Below are 22,721 nucleotides of genomic sequence, written 5' to 3' on the forward strand. Positions count from 1 at the left end.
CTGGCTGTCCTGGAACTCACTTTGTAGACCAGGCTGGCCTCGAACTCAGAAATCTGCCTGCCTCTGCCTCCCAAGTGCTGGGATTAAAGGCATGTGCTACCACACCCGGCCTAATAATAATAATAATAATAATAATAATAATAATAATTATTATTATTATTATTATTATTATATATATATATATATAAAATTTCAAAATATTTAACTCTTCTCTTGGTGTTATCAAATGCATTTAATTTTGAATATATAAAATGCAAATTCTTTCTAGTGGTTCATCTCTGGACAAGTGAGAACTGGTAGGTTCTTCAGTTTCTTTTTCTTTTTTTGGTTTTTCGAGACAGGGTTTCTCTATGTAGCCCTGGCTGTCCTGGAACTCACTCTGTAGACCAGGCTGGCCTCAAACTCAGAAATCTGGGCCTGCCTCTGCCTCCCAAGTGCTGGGATTAAAGACATGTGCCACCACTGCCTGGCTGATTCTTCAGTTTCTTAACTTAAAAGAAATGTGGTGGTGATAGGGAGATGTCTATCTTTCTAGATAGAAGAAAACAATATGATGCTGTGGAACAGAATGTGAAAATGCCAATAACTGACAGCCAAACACTACAAGAGCCAAGGGAAAGATGCTTACTTACAGAGGCTAAATGCAATGCTCTGCATCCCTGGGATCAACAGGTGGTGTGAGGAGAAATCAGGATTCTTTGATGTGTACTTAAATGTGCTGTTCAATTCTTTTTACCCTGTCTCATTACAGCAGGCTGGAACTCTGCTTCTGCTTTCCTTTTAATCATAAAGCTGAGAGTGGTGGTGCATGTCCATGACTGTGGAGAACTGAATGAAACCCTCCACCACATACATGTCTCCAGGGGCAGGACAGGGTCTGCCAGACTTGGGAATCACTTGAGGAATTCTAACAAAGAGCTTCACTGTTAGGGCTGAAACACTTCAAACAAATTCAGGCCATGTGAGTTTGACCAAGTCATTTAACCTTTCTCCAAATCTCATGTTTCTCAATTTTTAAGAAAGAAAACTTACTTTATGGGGCTGCTCTGAAGGTCAGGGATAATACAAATGAAACACCCACTACTGCTTGACCCACAGAGAATATCCAAGATAGTAACAATGAAGAATGTGATTCACAATTAAAGCACCCGGCTTTTACACTAATAACTGGTCCTTATTTGCCCTGTGTAACCAAGGGCAGTGTTCATCTTCTCTCATAAGCCCCTTGAAAGTTTTTCAATTATAAGAACACTTACAGAATATGAGAAAACACATTCCCCACTCCCCATTATCCTTCTCTATAATAACATGAGTTTTTGTTTTGTTTTGCTTTTTTTCCCCAGTGAAAAGAGGGTGGCATTTTATATGACTGTCCTCTTTTGGGAGGCTGTGCTCCAGGAAAGTTGTAATCACAGTAGAAGACGAGAGACTGATAAAACCTATTAGTAACCCAAAAGAGAAAGACGAGTCTTAAATAATGACCCCAATGGTGAAAGCCTTCAAAGGAGGTAACAGCAAGAATGATGGGAGCCAGTCTCTGTCCTCTACACCAAAAGGAACCAACCCTGATATGCAACAGTCTATAAAACCTGATTAAAGTTCACTATGCACATCAGTCGGCATGTTAAAGCCTGGGGCTTGAAACAAATTTTAAAGTAACGTGAACCTAGTATTACCATTTTATATTTATATTTAATATTTATTTATAATATATAGGAATTTAATTTTAAAATTGAGGAAATGGACATCTTCCCTGTTGGTAATGAATGTCTCCAAAATGATGGGATGAGAACACAGACATCAATGCTTCCTATGTACGGTCATTAAACAGCTAGCAAAGTGACCACAATCCTTGCTTAGAGTGACTTGCTTTCTAAACAATGACACTGTCAGTCTGGCTTCATTCCTGGAGTCAGCCTGAGTCTTGTAATATCTCTGCACTTATATAAGCCTGCTTCTTTCTTTCCTGAAAAAGAATCTTACTCAAGGACCCAGGTACATCTTGAACTTGTGATCCTCCTGCCTCAGCCTCTGCCCCCACCCCCACCCCTATGTGCTGTATGCCTGGAGAGCCTATCCCTTCTGAGATACAGGTAAAAGCCTAGACTAGAGCCTGTAGGAAACCTCCCCAAACTACTCTCAAAACTCTTGTGGGATACACTGTGCCTTGAGACAGCATGTAAAATAACCTTTGATGGTGCCAGGGAGTGTGTCTTCTACAGGTTCATATGGTTCAAGTTTAGTCCCTAGTGTGGCAATGATGAGAGACAGTGGGACTCTTTAGGACATGGTCTCAGTCCAAAGTAAATATATAGTCTGAAGCTTCAAGTTTTGGCAAAGATGAATGCTAATCTCCCACAAAAAGTTTCCTTGGGAATGGGTCACTATAAAGAGCAAGCTTGACCGCTCATCTTTCTCACTCTCTATCAGGCCACCACGCTCACATCTGCTCCCATCACAGAGGCCTCAGCAAAGCTAAGCAGCAGGGATTGGTGACAGGCCTTCAGACCTGTGAGCTCGGCTGTTCCCTTTCTTTAGAAACTGTGCAGCCTCTAGTAGCTGCTCAACTTCACAAGCAACAAAAAAGGGTAACCCAGCTAACTAAAGGCTGTACCGACGGTTGTTTAGTGATGGCATCCAATAAGACACATGCACACCCAACATGCAAGTGGTCATCACTTTCTATACTATTTACTACCCTTATACTAAAATAAAAGACCTTGTGTCAATTAATCAACTGGGATTTTTGTTTTGTTTTGTTTGCTTTTTTGAGAGGTCTCACTACAGAGCCCAGGCTAGCCTAGAGCTTTCAACAACCCTCACTTTGTGCTTCCACTATAAGCATGAGCTAGCTGAACGCAGCCATTCGATTTCTATTCAGCTACCACATTTTACTCACAACAAACTATGGACGGGCTCCATGGTATACAGCTTTAATCCCATCACAAGGAATCAGGAGAAGGTAGAGTATTGTCATTCCAGAACAGTCAGACTACATAAGAAATAGGGTCCTATGTCAAAACAAAAGCAAACAAACAAACAAAAAACTACAAAAGAAAAACAAAAAGAACTACAAAAACAAAACAAAACAGTGACTGCCCTGTCTCTGTTTTTTTAATTTGGTATTTTAAATTATTATAATTTAAATATCAGCACTTATTTCTTCTGGATAATTTACTTTTAGTGTATTAGTGAATATGTAATGGCAATCTTCTAAAAACAAAGTCCCTCCATTTTTTTTTTTTTTTTATTATTATATGTAAGTACACTGTAGCTGTCCACAGACACTCCAGAAGAGGGCGTCAGATCTTGTTACAGATGGTTGTGAGCCACCATGTGGTTGCTGGGATTTGACCTCGGGACCTTTGGAAGAGCAGTCGGGTGCTCTTACCCACTGAGCCATCTCACCAGCCAAAAGTCCCTCCATTTTACAAGTCAGTTATATTTAGGCAGCATTTTCCAGTTAACAAAAAATGAATATGGGTTTTATATGTTACATATCTGATTAGTTTATTGATGGCTATTAACTTTTTTCTTTACAAGTTAATTCAAACAGAAAAAGTGCCTGTCAAAGAAAGTGATTTTAAAAGTGTGACAGCAGACCACACTTGCTGCTGGAGAGTAAATGTGCATATGCAAATGTAACCGTTGTCACAGAATTATAAGCACACATTTACATTAGGCCACGCAGATTGTGCCACTGAGCCTTCTGTCTATTCTAGACTGTCAATGAAGTTGTTATTCTTTGTCCTAGTCCTGTCCTGTTGGTCCCCCTTCGCTGACTGCTGCAATGCAGTCTGTCCTCCCACAGATATTCTGTAACATTTTTATTTATATTTTATTGCTGTGACCTTTGTAGTTTTGGGTTTTTGTTTTTTTTTTGAGACAGCCTCAATTTTTAGCCTAGGCCAACCTCAACCTTGTGATCCTATGTCAGCCTCACTACTGAAGGCATGTACCACCACGCTCAGCTGAGATGACACTTTTTAAAGCAAGACTGAGGTGGGGGGACCGAGAAAGGGTATTAGGGAGTGCAGTTAAGAACAGGACACAAATTTCACACACACATACACATACACACACACACACACACACACACACACACACACACACACACTATTCCAAGTATGGGGGGGGGTGCATGGTGCCTTTTGGAATCAAAGCTAGTCCTCAGTAGTTCAGGTCCTCTGGAACATGTATGGTGTCTTCAGCAATGGGGACTTCCCTTGCGTCCTGGGAAGAGGGACAGCCCAGAGCAACAGCAGTAGGCTATAGTAGCCTATGGTGTTTTGGAAATCTCAAAAGAAGTCTTCTCCTAACTGTCGTTGGGTCTCAGAAGCCAGGTAGTCTTGGCTCTTGGGTGAAACATTACCCGCCCAGAAGGGTATTTCTCCTTTAAGCTATGTACGTATACACACTTACATGTATTGTGGGCACTTCTAGATACATAGTTAATAGTATGATTCCTTAAGAATTTTACCCTCTTTTTCTGTATTTATCTCCCTTCACTTCCTCATTAACACACCGCAGTTCTCCCATTTCCCCATTCGGTCACATGTATCCTATAAATCTCCTCTCAACTGCCTTCGTTCCTATGTCCCCAACTTCTACCACACCCTAACTGTCCCTTTTTACTTCCCTGACTTATGCAGTTACTTGAGGCCATAGATTCATAATGAAGACTTGGAGAAGGAATTGTCTTTCTAGGTCTGGGCTACCTCATTCAGTACGAAGCCCCCACCTCTTTTCCTTCTCCTCCTCCTCCTTTTCTTGTTTTGTTTTCAAGACAGGGTTTCTCCATGTAGCCTTGGCTGTCGTGGAACTTGCTCAGCAGAACACACTGGCCTTGAATTCACAGCAACTCATCTGCCTCTGCCTCTGCCTTTCGAGTGCTGGGATTAAAGGTGTGTGCTGCCACCACCGCCTGGCTCAATATGACCTTCTCGAATTCCATCCATTTTTCTGCAAAGTTCATGATTCATTTTCCTTTGCTGTGGAAGGGTCTTGCAAGGGTATACATACCAGACTTCCACTATCCATTCATCAGGTGAAGGACATTTAGGGTTATTTCCATTCCTAGTTACTGCGGTTGGAGAAGCAATGAACACAGCTAAGTATGGATCTTGAATCCTGTGGGTATACGCAGGGGAGTGGTAAACACACGTCACAAAGATTGATTTGTATTTTTAGGATTCCCTGTGCGGATTTCCAGAGTGGCTGCAGCAGTTTTCAGTTATACCAACAGTGAATGCAGGGACCCTTTCCCCCACATCCTCTCCAGCATTTATTGTATGTAATTTTGTAGACCTTTGCCATTCTGACAAGTGTAAGATGAAATTTCAAAGTTAGTATTTCCTAATTGCTAAGGTTGTTGAACATTTTTTGACATAATTTGAAGCCAGTTTTACTCTTTTGTGAACTCACTGTTCAGACCCTAAGTCCATTTTTAAATGGGTTGTTTGGTTTTTTGATGCTTTATTTTTTAAATTACTTAAATATTAAGTAATTTAAGCCCCTGTCACATATAAAGCTGACAAAGATTCCCTCACATTCTGTGGCCTTCCTCTTCAATTATTTAAATGGTTTTTTTTCTGTTGTTGTTGTTTTGGTTTGTTTGTTTGTCTTGCTGTGTAGAAGCTTTCCCCTTGTCAATTGTTGGCCTTAATTCTTGCACAGAGCCCTAGGAGAAAGTCGCTCCCTAACCTATATCATGTCTAGGATACAGGTATTGGGCTTTTGTTCTTTTAGACAGGGACAAATTATACAGTCAGAGAGTTCGTGACTGATCATATTTATAAGGGACAATATTCTGGTTCATCTTGTACCCTTTCAAAGTATATGTCTTTAACCCAAATAATTTTAGACACAAAATTTGAATTAGATATATATAGAAAACCTAATGTGACAAAGATAGAAAACTATTTGAAATAAATTTACATTTTAAACAGCCATACATTTTAGAGAATGCACTAAGCCAGAGACTGAAAATGATTCCCACCCAATCTCTCATTCCGTTAGCAATAGATATTATCCATTCATTTGAGTAAATGTAACCCAATTGATAGACGCAGTCATTTGTATAATGGCTTCTGCATAGAGTTATCTAAGAATGGTGACAAAGACTGCCTACCTAAGAGCTCTGTAATTGGTATAAAACCCCAGCAGGCTATTTTGGGATCCTTGGCAGCCTCATGTTTTATCATCTTGATGACTTTAATAGATTTAAGTAAAAATTTTGTTTGAAAGAGTGAAAATTTTAAACTCAGGATCCAATTATTTCCTTGGCACCCTCAGTGTGTTTCTCTGCTTTGTATAAGTCTATAGTTTCTACTGATAGAGACTAAAGTGAGACCACGCCATCAGATCTGGAGACCGGTCTATCCGAGGGCAGATGGTGGAACTAACAGAGACTCAGCTCCTTTAGGACAGGCACACAACCTACCATCCCAACTGGCCACCAGAGGAGAAGAGAGGGATAGGGTGTGTGCTGCAATCGTTACAACTGAGTTGCAAAACCAAGTTTATCTGTTGTTCCCTTTTAAGAAACTAGCAGAAAAAGAAAGAAAGAAAAGCATTCTGGGGGGTAGGGGGGTGGGGTATTTTAAAACTACACCTATTGTGTTGGGCACCTGCCACGGCACTACAGTTCTTGTGAATATATTCCAAGAATGCAGCTTTCTTTTGAGGTAAACAGAATTCCACACTCCATGGAAAAGAAAATGCCCAGAACTCACATGCCTTTTGTTATAATCTGGTACTAAGGGAAGAGACTGATGAATAGAGCAGACTTGCGTTTGTTAGTACATGAAAACACACCCTAGAGGGCAGCACCACCAGGTCTCTCCATCCTTGTACCTGCACCAACCCTAACCCTCACTCCAGCGCCAGCATGCTGAGTTGAAGAAAAACTGGTGTTCTATACCTATCTACCAAACCCCACAAACAAAAATCAACAAAATATTCAACACTAAATGCTGAAGGAAGAATGTACATCCTGAGAAAGACCTTTTAGTGTCCCACCAGCAAATAGCACTGAGGCTGTATCAGAAGGTGAGCAAACCAGGCTGGTTACTGTGGTAAGAGAGAGGCCTGTGAGTAAGTAGTCCCATACCCAAGTAGAGGGTGTGAGAGATAGCCGTTTGAGCACTTGGGCACTGGCTGGGGATCTGAGGAAAGAGTTGAAGGAGGAAGAGGTCTGTTCTAAATTGGCTGCAATTACAAAACAGGGGCATGCCCATGAGTAGGTACAAAGGCAGCTGTCATACACAAACTGGCCGAGGAAGGGCTAGGGATATTACAGTGAACTAAACAGACACTGCTTGCCTCTGTCAGCAATGTTGTTATCTTCTTTTCTTGTTTTATTCATTTGATAATTTTTTTCCCCAAATGCCTCAACTTGAAGCTGATGTTACATGAAATTGTTTAGGTCTGAACGGAGAAAAATAATGCTTGCCTATGTCAACAGCACCTTGACATACTTGTGGTACATTTGCATCCATTAGTGTGCAAGGGCACCCAACCACCAACACATACAAACTTAAACATCTAATAATAAAAAGGAAATTTAAAAGATGCTACTTATTTCTCAAAACTTATTTCTGCCAATTGGTTGGACATAATTTCTTAAAGATTGGCATGATAGCTTGCCTCCACTATTATGATAGCCAGTTTAGTTTAGCTGTCAATCACTGCTAATTCCAGCACAGTGCTGAACAATAGCGCCCCCAGACCCAATGGAAAAGGGATGCTAATACTCTTTGGTTACTTTCTCTGGTCCATGGGAAGGACATTCATTATGGTGGTGGTTAAATATGAGTTCTGATGCACTCTACCAAGAACAATTCCAAAGAACCTCACCTTGTCTCTGAGTAAAGGTTTCAGAATATTCCCACCTTCATTTCTATATTTTTTTGAGCAAAACTTTCTATGTCAAGGGTACTATGACATACCTGTGGCCCATTTGCATCCATTCATGTGTGTGGGCACCCCCCCAACTTAAAAATAATAAAAATAAAATTTAAAAGATGCTATATAAAAAAACGAGAAAAGAATGTTCTCTCCCGTATGCTCTGGATGCTGATTTTTGCTATGTGGGTATAGCCATTTTTTGGAAAATTTTAAAGCATTTTGTAAATCCTTTAAAATTTTCTTATACTTTTCATTATATATATACAATGTCACTGTCCTTATAAATCTTAACATACTTTTTATTTTTTTGAATATATTTAAATTTTTCTACTTCATATTTTCAAACCTATTTGCTCAAAAATATCTTTACTTTCACTTTTGTTTAAACTATAAATTAGTTTTAACAGTTTTTTTTTCTAAAAAGTATCACATAAAGATCTAAAGAAAAAAATTGAGACTAATCTTTCACTCTCCTTACTTTCAGAAACAAACCATATAAACTCAACATTATTTCCTGTGTCCTAGAAGAAAGTCATATTAAAGTTCTTATGTCTATGGATATGACTTATAGCCCTTGGCTCTTTCAGGAGGCTTCTTGGCTCCAAGCCTTCTTAATTCAAATTATAGCACTACTATGTCAGCATGGTATTTGACTCCCTGACACTTAGAGTACCTGAGGGTGGCAGTGGCACCGGTGCCATGGTTAAACAACTACAAAAGAATACAAAGGGACCCAGGACTTCCTTTGAGACTAGGAATGAGTTGTTAATGCCTTCGAGGATCTGACACTCAAGCAGGACCGCACACATCCGCGATGACGGCACTCAAGCAGGACCGCACACATCTGCGATGACGGCACTCAAGCAGGACCGCACACGTCCGCGATGACGGCACTCAAGAGGATTGGAGTTGCATCCACTTTCATCTGGACTTCTTCCCTCGCTCTTTTTTTGTTTTTGTTTTTTTCGAGACAGGGTTTCTCTGTGTAGCCCTGGCTGTCCTGGAACTCAGAAATCCGCCTGCCTCTGCCTCCCAAGTGCTGGGATTAAAGGTGTGCGCCACCACTACCCGGCTTTTTTTTGTTTTTTGTTTTTGTTTTGCTTTGTTTGTTTGTTTTTTTGTTTCCCTCGCTCGTATGTGCTTCCACATCATCACCATTCATGTTTCTGTTTGGGATATTCACTTTTCTTTTGTAAAAACTCTAGGTAAGAAGTTATTAGGTTTTGAAAATGAAAAGAAGACTAATTTTGCAAACAAGTGCACAAACACACCGCACTGTTCTTCTGGAGACACCATATCTGCCTGTTATTGCCCCTAGCATTCTAATAACTTCTTAGAAACAAGTCATTTTTGGTCCTGTCAGAAGCAATGTATCATTCACTCTCAGTGCAATAGAGGATAGTAGAGTAATAGAAAAACAACATATGGAAAGATTGAACATCAATAGAGAAATAAGGTTCCTTTTCATTTACCTGGGGCCCATTTCCAAACAGTGAAGCCAAATAAATATAACTAGAATTTGTAAAGGGCAATAAAATTGTTCTCACAAGGAAAAAAAAGAAAGACAGACGTCTCAAGGGAAAGAAGATAGACCTAAGAACTGGTAGCCAGAATACCCCTTCTCACCAGGAAGAAGGGCAGTGTGCTTAGACGGGGGGTGGGGGGTGGGGTGGGGGGGTGGGGGGGGTGCCCCTCAGAGCCACAGAGCCATGGACAGACAGGCTTTCCACTGTATAAGCTCCTCTTATCTGGGGCTGATTTTCTATCCAATTAAGCTTATAAGCACTACTTCCTTTAAGAGACATTTTCATATATAAGATGATACAGTCACTTCAGATAATTACACATTTCCTATGTTCTCCCCAAGGGAATTAAAGCATATCATCCCCTGTACTCCTCTCCATTCCCTGTCAGGCTGTCAATTCCAGAGACTCCCAATGTCCACAGGATTCCAAAGCTGTCAGAGGGTTATGATCAAATGTATAAAATCAAGACACTCTTAAACTGCTGTTATTCTAAGTAGGCCTGATCCATTCCTCAAGCAAGTACTGCCTGGCACATGTTGTGGTCACCCACAAAGCTTCCTAAGAACCAGTTAGTGTACTTAGTGTGTGAGCAGAGCAGTGTCCTTCAGGAGGGAGTTACCACACCAGTGGCACTGTCAGTTAGGAGCAGTCTCCTGTGGTCTTGTAGAAAACATACGGCAAAGCGTACAGATAGCACCAACTTCCAAAGTCAGGGAGCTAAATGCCCAGTAACTAGCTTCAAAACAAGATAAAAATAATTAGTAACTGTGACAATGCTCATAAAATGTTCTGGCCTAAAATGACAAGGGAAGTTTAAATTTCATTCATATTTGAAATGTAAATAAAGAAAATATCTAATAAAAGAGAAAAAAAGAAAGAGAGAGAGAGAGAGAGAGAGAGAGAGAGAGAGAGAGAGAGATTAAACAGCTGTTTAAGAAGGCTGGAGTGGGAAGCAGAGAGCCCAGAACACACACTCACTGTTGTTTAGTTCCCTCAGCTACGCAGCAACCTTTCCCTCTTACCCAGTAATGCTTAAAAACACTTTCCAATGGAAATAATTTCAAAGACAGAAAATTTGGAAACTGAATACACAAGACTCCTGTCTGCCACACCCACCAATTTTGTACAACTCTGCCAGTGAGTTTTCTGTTTTCTACAAGTATGTGTTTCAGACTTCAGTGTCCACGCCCTACACACAGAGCAACTGTCTTGGTGTCTTCTCAAGTACCACCCTGCTCACACACAAGCCCTGCCTGACTCTCACTGGTGACGATGCACTGAAATGATACTTAATGCGGCTATGTGAGACACAGACAGCTTGTCTGCAAGCGAGGTCTGGGATCTCCTCTTCACCCCGACTTTCTTAGCAAGCATGACAGACTTCCTGGTTAAGCTTGCACCATAGCATTCCTCTCTAGGAAATGCCTCCTGCCTCTCATTACGTTGCTATACTTCTCATGGTTTCCTTCTGTCCACCTGTCCCACTCTCCCAGGCTTCCAATCTGAGATTTCAACTTTCTTGAATATTACCAAATTTAATGTTTTCTGGTTTATTGTTTCTGTGTTTCATTTTACAAAAAGAAAAAGTTTAAAATGATTAAGTAAACACTTCACTATATACTAGGAATCTATTTCTGCGGAAACAATTAGTTCACGTCAATGGTTGGTACCTACAAGAACAAAGATTATCTCATACAGTCTGTGGGACTAGGCATCTGGGAACGGTTGGCTGAATGATTGTGACTCAGCATCTCAGGGCTGATCCAAGCCATAGGACAAGCTACAGTGGTATCTCAAGACTTTGACATTGGAAATCTACTTTGGCCTTCACAGAATGTAGCTGGCAGGCCTCACCTTATCTGACTGGGCAGATACTCCAGTGCCACATTAGCGGACGCCCTACAGAGTCGCTCACAATATAGCACCCTGCTTGTCTCTAGAGAAGAATAATCTAAGAGACCAAGGAAGACAGTGTCCAAGACAAAAGTCCAGAGCAGTGACATGGCATAACTCTGGTACATGGTGGGGCTAAGAGATAACATAAAGATGCCAAAACCAAGACCCAGGAGTTAACTACTACATATTGTTGCTTACAGAAAGAATGGCATATAATAAATACCTTTTCATACTAACATCTTAAAAGTCTACCTTGAGAATAATCCATCAATAGTTCACAGAGATTTATGTAGAGAACATTTATGTAGACTTCAATATTTTGTATTTACAAATAGATAACCCATTGTTTATACATTTTGTGACTGAAAAACAAAAATCTAGCCTGAATCCCTAGTATATTAAAGCTGTTTCAGAAGAGTACTGGTTGGCATGCCTTTAAAAAGAGTTAGAGTCTTACTGCGCCTTTTTCCTGTCATTTAAAACAGCTTCATGATGTATTTTTCAAGCACTTGATATAAGTGATACACAGTCCATAACTGTTACCTGCATCCCAGCAAATCTAAGGAATAGGGATAGCAGTAACATTAAGCAAACAGCAGAAAGTTTTAAAGGGGGGAGGGGGATAAGGGGCAAGTGGGGTCAGCAAGGCAAATGTTACAGTAGAATCTGTTAAAAACAAACAAACAAACAAACAAATAAATAAAGGTAGCCACTAGGTAAAGATATAGCAAATGATAGGCCACTTTTTAAATGTTTATGAAAAGGTTCAGAGTTCAAAAACTATTTAAAGAAATTCAGTTACCAGGCATTACTGGAAAAAGTCATAAGCCAAGAACCATTTCCATAAAACAATAGAAAGATGAACTGTACTATACTAACGCTTTATTTCCCAATTATGATCGCTACATTTTGGCTAGTGTCTTTGTTCTTAGGAGCGAGTATACCTGAAAGTGTTGAGCCATGAAGCACCACATATCTGCAACTGACTCAAATGATACATACAGTAAAGGCAAGTATAAGGCTGTGTGCATTAACGAGAGGCGGGGTCTCACTATGGAGGCCTGGCAAATCTACATAAAAACTATTGTAAAACTTGATTGTGTCAATCTGATGGGATTTGGAATCCTCTAGGAGACACGCGTCTGAGGTGCTGGCACGAGTTTCACAGAGACTTACCTGGGAGGGATGTACTCCAGAATGTGGGCAGTGCCAGTACATGGGTTTAGGTCCAGGTTCTATCAAACAAGGAGGAGGAGGAGGACGAAGAAGTGGGCTGCCCACCAGTATTCATCTCTTTCTGATTCCTGACTCACACAGATGGGACCAATCCTCCTCACGCTCTTAGTCACGCCTTCTCTCCCATAAAAAACTGATATACTGTTAATAATAGGTCTGGATCTAGTCTATCACTAATTATCCATCTACTGACTCATCATTGATTTTACAGGTGTTCCAGTGGGGCTTGAGATCATAACAATAAGCACAGAGAATTCCACTTCTCAAGACGCTAATACTAGGAGGCATGAGAACCAGGCAATACGTAATGAGATCACGGACTGCGGGAACAGGTGGGAGATGAGAAGAGTAATGAACTGTGGCAAGCATACACAAATTTCCCTTTATAATTAACCACTTCATCCTCTAACCAATTAACCTCTACCCCATTTAGATATAAACGTGTTGTCAGTGATAAGATCTCTTTAGCAGAAGGTTTAAGTTAAGAGTACTGTGTCCCCTGGGGTTCCAGTAACACACTCTCCTGGTCTAAGACTGTCGGGGACTGATGACCCAATGGCTTGCTAGGCAAATGAGGGTAAATGAGTCAGCCTTCTATTAGCAGCTGACATTCTCTTCACTGGTGCCTAGAGCATGCTGGGAGACATTAATACACAGGTATTAGAACAACTATCCCTGAACATATTAGACACAGGAGATCTGAAAGCGGGTTTGGTTTTCAGGATAACGTAACATCTTACATCATGTCGTCCCCCAGACTGCACAGCCTTAGGATAACGTTATGCAGCAACACCTGCATTGTGTCCAGGCTGAGACAAAGCAGGAAAGATGGTGCTGTGCAAAGGTCCACTAGTAAACTCTCAAACAGCAAGCTACTCACTTTAGAGAATTCGATTATATTACTATATAATTAACAGTGACTCCTCAAACCTAAGTGATCTTTCCCACCATTTCACTATTCAGTAACATCAGAATCTTTTTTAATGATAAAATTTTCATGCCATGTGTTCAGTGACTCTTTTAGGTCTTGGAAATTTAGTTATTTAAAATTTTTAAAAATATATTAGCTGTCGAGCTATTCTAATCTTAATCTTAAAGAATAAGTGGAATTAATAAACAGCATAGGGAGACGATGACAAAAGGGAAGACTATGGGATTGTGCTCTCAACCATATTACTGACTGATAAAGCAATAGGCTATTGACAATTTTTATTTTTGGTCACAATTAGTAAATGAAACAGTAAATAGCAAAATCATAATTTTACTTTTATTCCACTTTAAAAGCTAAAACATTCAAAAATTCTCTATTTGTCAATATCATAATATCTGTGACCCAGTATTATCTCATTGTATTTTATAATTGCTTATATCTTGGATTCCAATTGGAAAGATTTAGAAAATCAGGAATATCACAAAAATTCATGCTATTCATTCTTATAGATCCTCATAGTATCAAGAATAGCAAGTAGAAATGACTGATTCAAATACTTGCAGACTAGAGAGGTGGCTTAGCTATTAAGAGCATAAACTTTCTAGAAGATCCAGGTTTCATTCCCAGCACTTATGTTAGGTATCTCACAATCACATATAATCATGGAGACATGCACATGTACACATAAATAAGAATAAATCTACACAGAAGTGGATGCTCACAGTCAGCTATTGGATGGAACACAGGGCCCCCAATGGAGGAGTTAGAGAAAGTATCCAAGGAGCTGTAGGGGGCTGCAACCCTGTAGGTGCAACAACAATATGAACTAACCAGTACCCCCTGAGCTCATGTCTCTAGCTGCATATGTAGCAGAAGATGGCCTAATCGGCCATCATTGGGAAGAGAGGTCCCTTGGTCTTGTAAACTTTGTATGACCCAGCACAGGGGAAGGCCAGGGCTAAATAGTGGGAGTGGGTGGGTAGGGGAGCAGGGGGGGGGGGGGGGGTATAGGGAACTTTCAGGATAGCATTTGAAATGTAAATAAAGAAAATAATAATAAATTTAAAAAAATAAAAAATAAAAATTAAAAAAAAAGAATAAATTTTTAGATGAGTATGAAGGGGTGGGTAGATCTGGGAGGAATTAAGATAAATATGATTATAACACATTGTATAAAATTCTCAATTCTCTTTAATCCCAGCACTCAGGAAGCAGAGGCAGGCAGATCTCTGTGAGTTCAAGGCCAGCCAGGTCTACAAAATGAGTTTTAGGACAGGAAAAGGACAGCCAGGACTGTTACACAGAGAAACTCTGTCTTGAAAAAACAAAACACAAAGCAAAACAAACAAACAAACAAACAAACAAAAAACCTCAACTCTCAAAAAACACATGTTGAGATTCAAAAATGATGCAAATATATGAACTATGTCAAAAGTATTTTTACATTGTGTCTGTAGAATTATGGCTGTGTGGATGTTTGTGCAAGTGCCTGTAAAACCTATAAGTGGGTATCAGCTATCCTAGACCGGGCCTCTCAGCTGGCTATGAACTCTCATATACACGTGGGCACAAGAACTACACCTAGGTCTTTCAGAAGAGCAGCAAGTGCTCCTAAACATTAACTCATCCTTCTGGTTCCTAAAGCAAATGTTTTGATTTTTTTTTTTTTTTTATTAAACAAAATTATAGGACTAGAGAGATGGGTCTGTGGTTAAGAACACTGCCTGGTCTTCCAGAGATCCAAGGTTCAATTCCCAGCACCCACATGGTAGCTTACAACTGTCTAGAACTGATTCCGTCTTCTGGTGTGCACCTATACATGCAAACAGAACATTCACATATATAAAGTATCTTAGGCTCTTTGAAGAAGTAGAGTAAATATTATTTTCCCTCTTACTATCAGTAAGTATACCTAGGAACCCTACATGTGATGCATCAAACAAAAATAAGAGAACCTTAAGAGGTTCAGCCAACTAGAGGCTTCGGTATAAAGAATGACACGGTATTCAGTTCCCAAGCTCTTCTTAACTCTATATATCCTAAACCTTAGGAACTAAAAAGACTGGCAACTTGGAAATATCAACCGCCATAGTTAAAACGACGCTAAGCAGAACCTATCATGACAAGCAACTTGCATGAAATGACCAGCCTTCTCCAGTGAAATACCACCCATATCTAAATACCCTCCAAATTTGTAGCCCATCCTACCCACGCCAACTAAAAGCCAGTGACATCCACAGATGTGCATCTCCCCAGCCTTTAATTAGAAAGCCTAGAGCCTACACTTTCCTGTCTGCCAATGATGTCTCCTGGGATCACACTAAGGACAAGCACAGAGCCCCACCCCCACCCAGGAACAGTAACATTTTCTCGTTGGCGTGAGGTCAGCGGAGGCCCTGTAGAGAAGCACCAACAGCAGAGAGTCTGCCACCCCAACACCGTACTATCAGTGGAGGTCCCATAGAGAAATGTAGTGAGAAACAATACTCTCCAGCCACAGAATTATCAACAGCATCTGGAGAGGAGCCAGATGCCCACTCACGCTGCCGTGGGTGACCGAGCAGGGAGGAACCTACCCTCAGCTCAGGAGGCAGTGCCTGGACATCTTGCAGTTCTTTCACCAGAGCAGATTTAAAGTAAGATACATTCTCACACCACAAACAAAATGTATAGTGTCAATAGAAAGGCATTTGCTATAGGAAGATCACTACAAATCAAATAAAAGGGACAATCAATATTCTACGGTTTCTTATTGCTACTGTAACAAATTACTATAACACAATTACACTAAAGTTCTAGGAGTCAGAAATCTACCACAGGCCTTGGAGAAATCTACATACAACCAATTAAAATAACAGAACCTGGTAGAAAAAAAAGATAGAATATTAGACAATTAATTTTGAGTAAAAGAAAGTAATTCTAATGTAATGAGTAATATTGGCAGGTTAAGAGTAAGTAGGTAGATAAATGTCTTACAAGTGTGTTTTTAAAGCATGAAAGAGTATCTAAGTATCCGTTAAGTAGAATTCAGAGTAAGGAAAATGATCAGAGACAGTCCTGACATAATGAAAACAGACCAACTCACCATGAAACATGCTATCTTAAATATGCATGCACCAGACAACAAAAATGTAGTACATTTGAAGCAAACAGGGACAGAACTTAGAAGAAGCTACAAATTTACAATTTTAGTTAAAATTGTACTCCCAGTCTTATTAACCAATTAAACTAGAGAGAAATCAATCAGGACACAGAGCAAACACATCTAGGGTGCATTCAGCTACCTCAGGGTCTTTTCTCATACTTAACAGAACTTACTTACACCAACAGAGAACAGGGAGTCTCCCTGTACTATCTGCTCCATATATACACACATCTACAGTGGTATCAACATTAATTTTTCAAGGAAAGAGCTAGTAATCTTACAACAGTAAAATATTAATAAACTCTAGCACCATCTATACCACATAACAAACGTGGGAGCTGGGTATATAGTAAATCACTTGCCTAACATGATGAGACCCTAAGTTCTAATGTCCAATACCACAATGCCCCCCACAAAGCAAAAATTATTAAGTTTACCATAATAAAATTTAAAATAACCATTTAAAATAGAAATTTGGTCAAAGTTCTTCTCGAAAATGTTACAGAACTGCTAATTTAGTAAAAAAAAAAAAAAAAAAATCACAGTTGCTCCCAAAGAACACACCAACAAATTATTGGGCTTCAGATCCTGTTATTGATAAATGGAGGCTCTCGCTGGGCTTTGCTTTATGCTCTTAGGTCAGGGTTTTCATGCTAAGAGTAGAGAGCATAATAGGCAGGTATCGAGTCCAACTACCAGCTCCATCCTCGGCCTGCGGCTCTCTGACGGAGGATACTGCATGTCTTTGAGCTTGTTATCCCTGCCTTCCCTTCCACAAAGCTCAAGGCTGGTATTACAAGTCTGTGCCATCATTTACTTTGATGATGATATAAGCTTGATGACATTAACTATACATAAAAACAGTTGATTATGAAGCGCCTGAAACACTAGAGTGCTGGGGTCATCCAATACTGTTAGAAATTACAAAGTAACGTGCATTTCTGACAAGAACTCTTCTTATAAGGCCTACTTATAGCTGGGCAGTGTGGTGCACGCCTTTAATCCCAGCACTTGGGAGGCAGAGGCAGGCGTATTTCTGAGTTCGAGGCCAGCCTGGTCTACAAAGTGAGTTCCAGGACAGCCAGGGCTATACAGAGAAACCCTGTCTCAAAAAAACAAAAACAAAAAAATTTTTTTTTAAAAAAAGGCCTACTTACATTATTTTACCTGTCTTTTATTTAACAATTACTCAAACATTTTAAGTATCAGCAACCCAAAACAATTTTTGGTAAAGAAGAAAATCTATTAAGATTATGAGCTAGAGAGATGGCTCAGCTGTTAAAAGAACTTGCTGCTCTTCCAAAGGACCCATGTTCATTCCCAGCACCTACAAAGCAGCTCACAATGGTCTGTAACACCACTTCCTAAGAATCCAATGCTCTCGGGGCTGGAGAGATGGCTCAGTGGTTCAGAATCCAATGCTCTGACATCCACGGGCACAGGTACACATATGGTACAAAGACATGCATGCAAGCAAAGCATCCATACATGTACTTTTTTAAAAATTAAGATTATGATATGTCAATGATTAATAATTATCATCTCTGCCATTACTATCTGCTCAGTTACCAAAAGTTATATCCTGAACATACATTTTTAATCTAATCACTCAATACACTATAAGTCCTTCGTTCAATCTTTCATTGTATTAGTACAAGCAAATAAAAGCCAGAAAACATGATGTTAGGTATCGACAAATTCATGAAGATACCAAGATTAGTTAATGGAACAGGGAACAAGATGGTGAAACATCTGAATAGATAGCTAACTGATGAGCCACAAAGTTCTAGAGACGTATATCAATGCCATCTCTAAGGGAAAATTATGATCTTTCTTTTTTGTGTTTTTCTTATCTCCCTCTATTTCCAAACATATTTTTTATAAACAGAAAAAGTGCAAACTGTTACTCTTAAAAATCCAAAATTATAACAAAACAAATATCTTGTTCAATAATATTTACATATACTTTGACATTTTATATTCTTATTCTAAAAACCAACACAAAAACCACACAAACTGTTCCCAAGTCCCCCAGCTGATTACCTAAACACAGGTAACTGACAAAAGCTAAAACCTTTTAGACTTCTATAAACTTTATCATTCACTCAAATAGTTCAGCAAATATTTGAACCAGTCTTTCCAATTAGCCTTCTCTTTCAAATGTCTAATGGGACTATCCAAAGCAAAGGCTATGTAGTAATGGTCAACTGTCCTACTGACAGTCTGTATGCTTTCTACAGCAGTCTTTATATTTTAAAAAAAAAAAAAAAAAAATCAATCTCACACACACTGTTATTGTTTTATAAAAAGAGATTTACTCTTTGTTAATTTGCTTTAAGGTATACCTGCACATCGTTTGGCTCACGTAGCAAATTTGTAACATAAATGATAGACTGTCAGATTTTCAGCACCTAAATACCCACAGAGAAATTACAGAAAGAAAATCACTCTCATGTTATATAATAGCACTGCAACTCAACTGGAATAAGAATGAGACTTGGAGCCTAACACCTCTAAGACAGTCCTTTCAAGAGCCTCCCTTTCCTTCAGGACAGTGTGATAAGGACTAAACGTGGGCTTTGCATTTACTCGACAAGACTGGGTCACACTGAGCCTTCTTCCCTCTGTAAAATCAATGCTTAATCTTCTAAAATTTAGTTTGAGAAATATTTCCATCATAACTCCATCAGAAAGAATTCCTTAGTAACAAGCCCATATGGTCAGAAAAACCACTCTGAAACAGTTCACCTGAGTGTTTCCTTAATATATGTTATAGAATGAATGTGCAGTAGAATACTTTATATTTCCAAGAGAACTACTATTCTAAACTTTTTGCCTTAAACCACAACTAAAAGAAAAGTTGCCTCAAAAATATTTTTAGAAGGAACAGTGCCAGCCAGCAGCAGTTGAATATTAGTAGCAAAATACAGAAAACTAGAATCTCCCCATCTAAGCAGAGTGCAATGCTAGACAGTGTTCAAATCAAATACGCTATCTGTCCTCCGCCGTACTCCAGCCTCTTCAAGCAAGCATGCCAAAGCTGTACCCTAAAATGATCTTCTCTGACCTGCAGTGAAAACTAGCAGACAGCTTCTTACGGTTAGTAGCTTATATCTAAACTTATGTCTTTCAAACAGTAGCACAGTCCTACAGGCAATGATGCATTAAATGCACCTAACAAATGAACAGGCAGGCAGAGAGCTGGAGAAGAGGAAAGGTCAGGGGGAGGACACTCAGAAATACAGTCTTGCTTGGCACTTGTCACATAATGTAGCAGCTATGAGAGAAGCTGTTTGTATACTGTCTTCCTCCTCTGGCCAGAGACCACGGAAGGCTGCTATTCTGTTGTACATGACTGTTTAATAAGAGACTGAAGGTTTCAGGACCAGGCAGGTCGGAGACAAATCAGGTAGGCTTGACTTCATCATTTAAAACTGTGTATTAACTCTATCTCCACTGATTTAAACAGCTTTATTCCTCTGGTATATGTTCTCCTCATGCAGCAACTCATTTCATCTTTAATTAATTGAGAAATATCAGATTACTCTGATTTAGCAGTGATTATATTAATTTTAGCACAGTGGGAAGTTGTCTTTCCATGTAATTAAGCAAAATTCCATATATTTTTAAAGCTTTCTGTACATAAATGCCTTCCATTCACCTCACAATCTCTATTAAGAGTGCACAGCACAGACTGCTGACTTAAACACAGACCTCTCTCGTAGTTGAGTCTCTTCTACACAATCTGTAACAGCACAGTTAGCACTGCAGTGACAGAGGCTCCAAATTACAAAGTAAAGGAGGGCAAAGGCAGCCGGACAGGGATGCTGAGAACAAAAACAAACAGAGCCAATGCAGCACTGAGGACCAAGATCAATGAGAACAGTAGCTCAAAATCTAGCCGTTAAACATAATCTTGCAGGCCATGACGAGGGGCGCTCTCTACCCTCAGGGTCTCCTCTGTGATGGTTCTTGGCATTTACTTTAATAAAATTAATAAGCCCCAAATCTGCGTTACAGAAGTAGTAAAAGACAATATCTAAAAAACTTGGCTATCAGGGTAAAAAGTGCAAAGATATAATGAACATATGAAGGTGGCTGAGGAGAGCAGCCAAGTGTTTAGCTGTTGACCCCAGGGATAAGGCAGCAGGTTGTCTTCCCAACGAAAACTACTTTTACAATAACACAAATGCCCTTGTCTGCTCAACAGTGAAGGGCTTTAAAAAAACAGAGGAGGTAGAGGAAAACTGTGATGTAAGCAATAAAACTGACAAAATATGAGAAACACTGTGATTTAATGCTGTAATTCTCAGTGCTATAAGCAGTAAAATTAATATATATCAATCTATATGATATATACATATATAGGTATATATCTCAACACAATAAGATGCACATCTAATCAATAAGGTATTTAGTATTTTCTTAGCTTCATGGAAAACTATTCAGTGCATGAAAGTCTTATAAAACCAGTCTCCTAGCGCTGGCTCCTTACCTGTGAGGACAGCCTTTGCTGAAGGATCTGCCAGGTCCAGAGCCGATTTCCCATCGGTGTTCCGGATGTTTGGATCGGCTCCGTGCTGCAGCAGCACTGTGCAGGGAAAGCACAAACAGTATCTTACCTCGGGGATACAGAGACTATTTACTGCTAAGTGTCGCCTCGGCATGGTGTAGGCATAAACATACATTGCACAATTTTTTCTCTTTCAAGAAAAGAAAAATGAAAGAAAAAGGGGAACAAAAGCACTGCAGCAAAGGATCTTCTCTGGAGTAAAGCGAAGTTGGCAACTTATGGTACAGTAGTATCACATGACTTGACATCATAAGCAGGAAACTAGAAGCTTGCCCCGGACCATCCTGCTTTGCCTCCCAAGGCAGCAGTATGGGAGCTGTGTGCGTGCTCACTGCCCGGCTCTGTGAGCTGTGCTAGCTGAAGATGCCCTGTCTTTACTACCACTGTGACTGCTTGTTGCTGCTGCTGCTGCTTCGCTGCTGAATTTCCAACGCTTCCTCTCTCAGAAGAGTTGTAACCCTGTGCAAGGCTTTTAGTGGCTCAGTGCTTACATATGAAACTCACCAGACACACTGGCTTGCTTCCAGACGTGTAACAGACACAGTAATGCATGCAACTCCAGCTCTTGCAGCCATGCTACAAAAAAGAACTATATCCTGTATTATGATCCTCCATCAAATTTCTAGAACTAAAAATTCAATCACTGAAATTCATGTAACAAAGGTATTTCATAAAAAACTACCGAGACTCCTTAAGATTCAGAACCTCCTATAAATGAGTGGACAGGTAGATAAAATATGGATACGGCATTTTGGAAGTATCTAATGCCAACTAAACCACCTCTGCTGTGTAAGAGCAGAGCCCCAGAGACCACTGGAGTGCTATTACCCATCTGATATTTAAACAGTGAACAGGTTAGGCATCTTTAGTCAAAACCCTGAAATCCAAGGAGGTGAGGAAAGCGAATCCTCTGAGCACCTACATAACGACAGCTGACACCATGAGAGAGGAACACAAGTGTATATTGAATCGCTTTTCTCTACATTTACTGGGGGTGGGGACACAATGTAGAAGTAAGAGGACAATCACTTCTACATGTTGATCTCAGGGAATAAAGTCAGGTCCTGAGGCCTGGTGACAAGTGTCTTTACCCACTGAGCCATCTCATTAGCCACTGTTGTTGTTCTTTTTTATTTTTTTCCTAAGCAACAACATTTTTCATTCTTTAGCAAACTAAGGAACCAAATTTAAACTAATACTCTTCCATTTTAGAACTCTCATTGACATAAATGGGATTTAACCAATGAGGGGGCTAAGAATGTAGCTCATTTGGTAGACTGCATGCATGGTATATGTGAAACACAAATAAATCTCATATTGAGACCTAGATTCTAACTTCAAAACATCTCTCTCTCTCTCTCTCTCTCTCTCTCTCTATATATATATATATATATATATATATATATATATATATATATATATATATGCAAATACTCCAAAATCCTCAGGTGAGGTGGGTCTGAACGCCGGAGCAGTTAGGTCTCACACGCTGTATTTAGATAAGGG

At 39.7% G+C, this 22,721-nt stretch overlaps 1 protein-coding gene across 1 annotated transcript in view; it reads right to left on the reverse strand.

Annotated features, from left to right (window-relative positions):
- Positions 1–22,721, reverse strand: part of Tnks (tankyrase) — a 146,873-nt gene that overhangs the window by 77,684 nt on the left and 46,468 nt on the right. Inside the window, exon 3 of the mRNA XM_021218747.2 lies at positions 21,138–21,233. Coding sequence (XP_021074406.1) covers positions 21,138–21,233 — 96 coding nt within the window. The remainder of the gene's footprint in view (positions 1–21,137; positions 21,234–22,721) is intronic.

This window comes from Mus pahari, chromosome 19 (genome assembly GCF_900095145.1).
Source record: "Mus pahari chromosome 19, PAHARI_EIJ_v1.1, whole genome shotgun sequence".
NCBI lineage: Eukaryota > Metazoa > Chordata > Mammalia > Rodentia > Muridae > Mus > Mus pahari.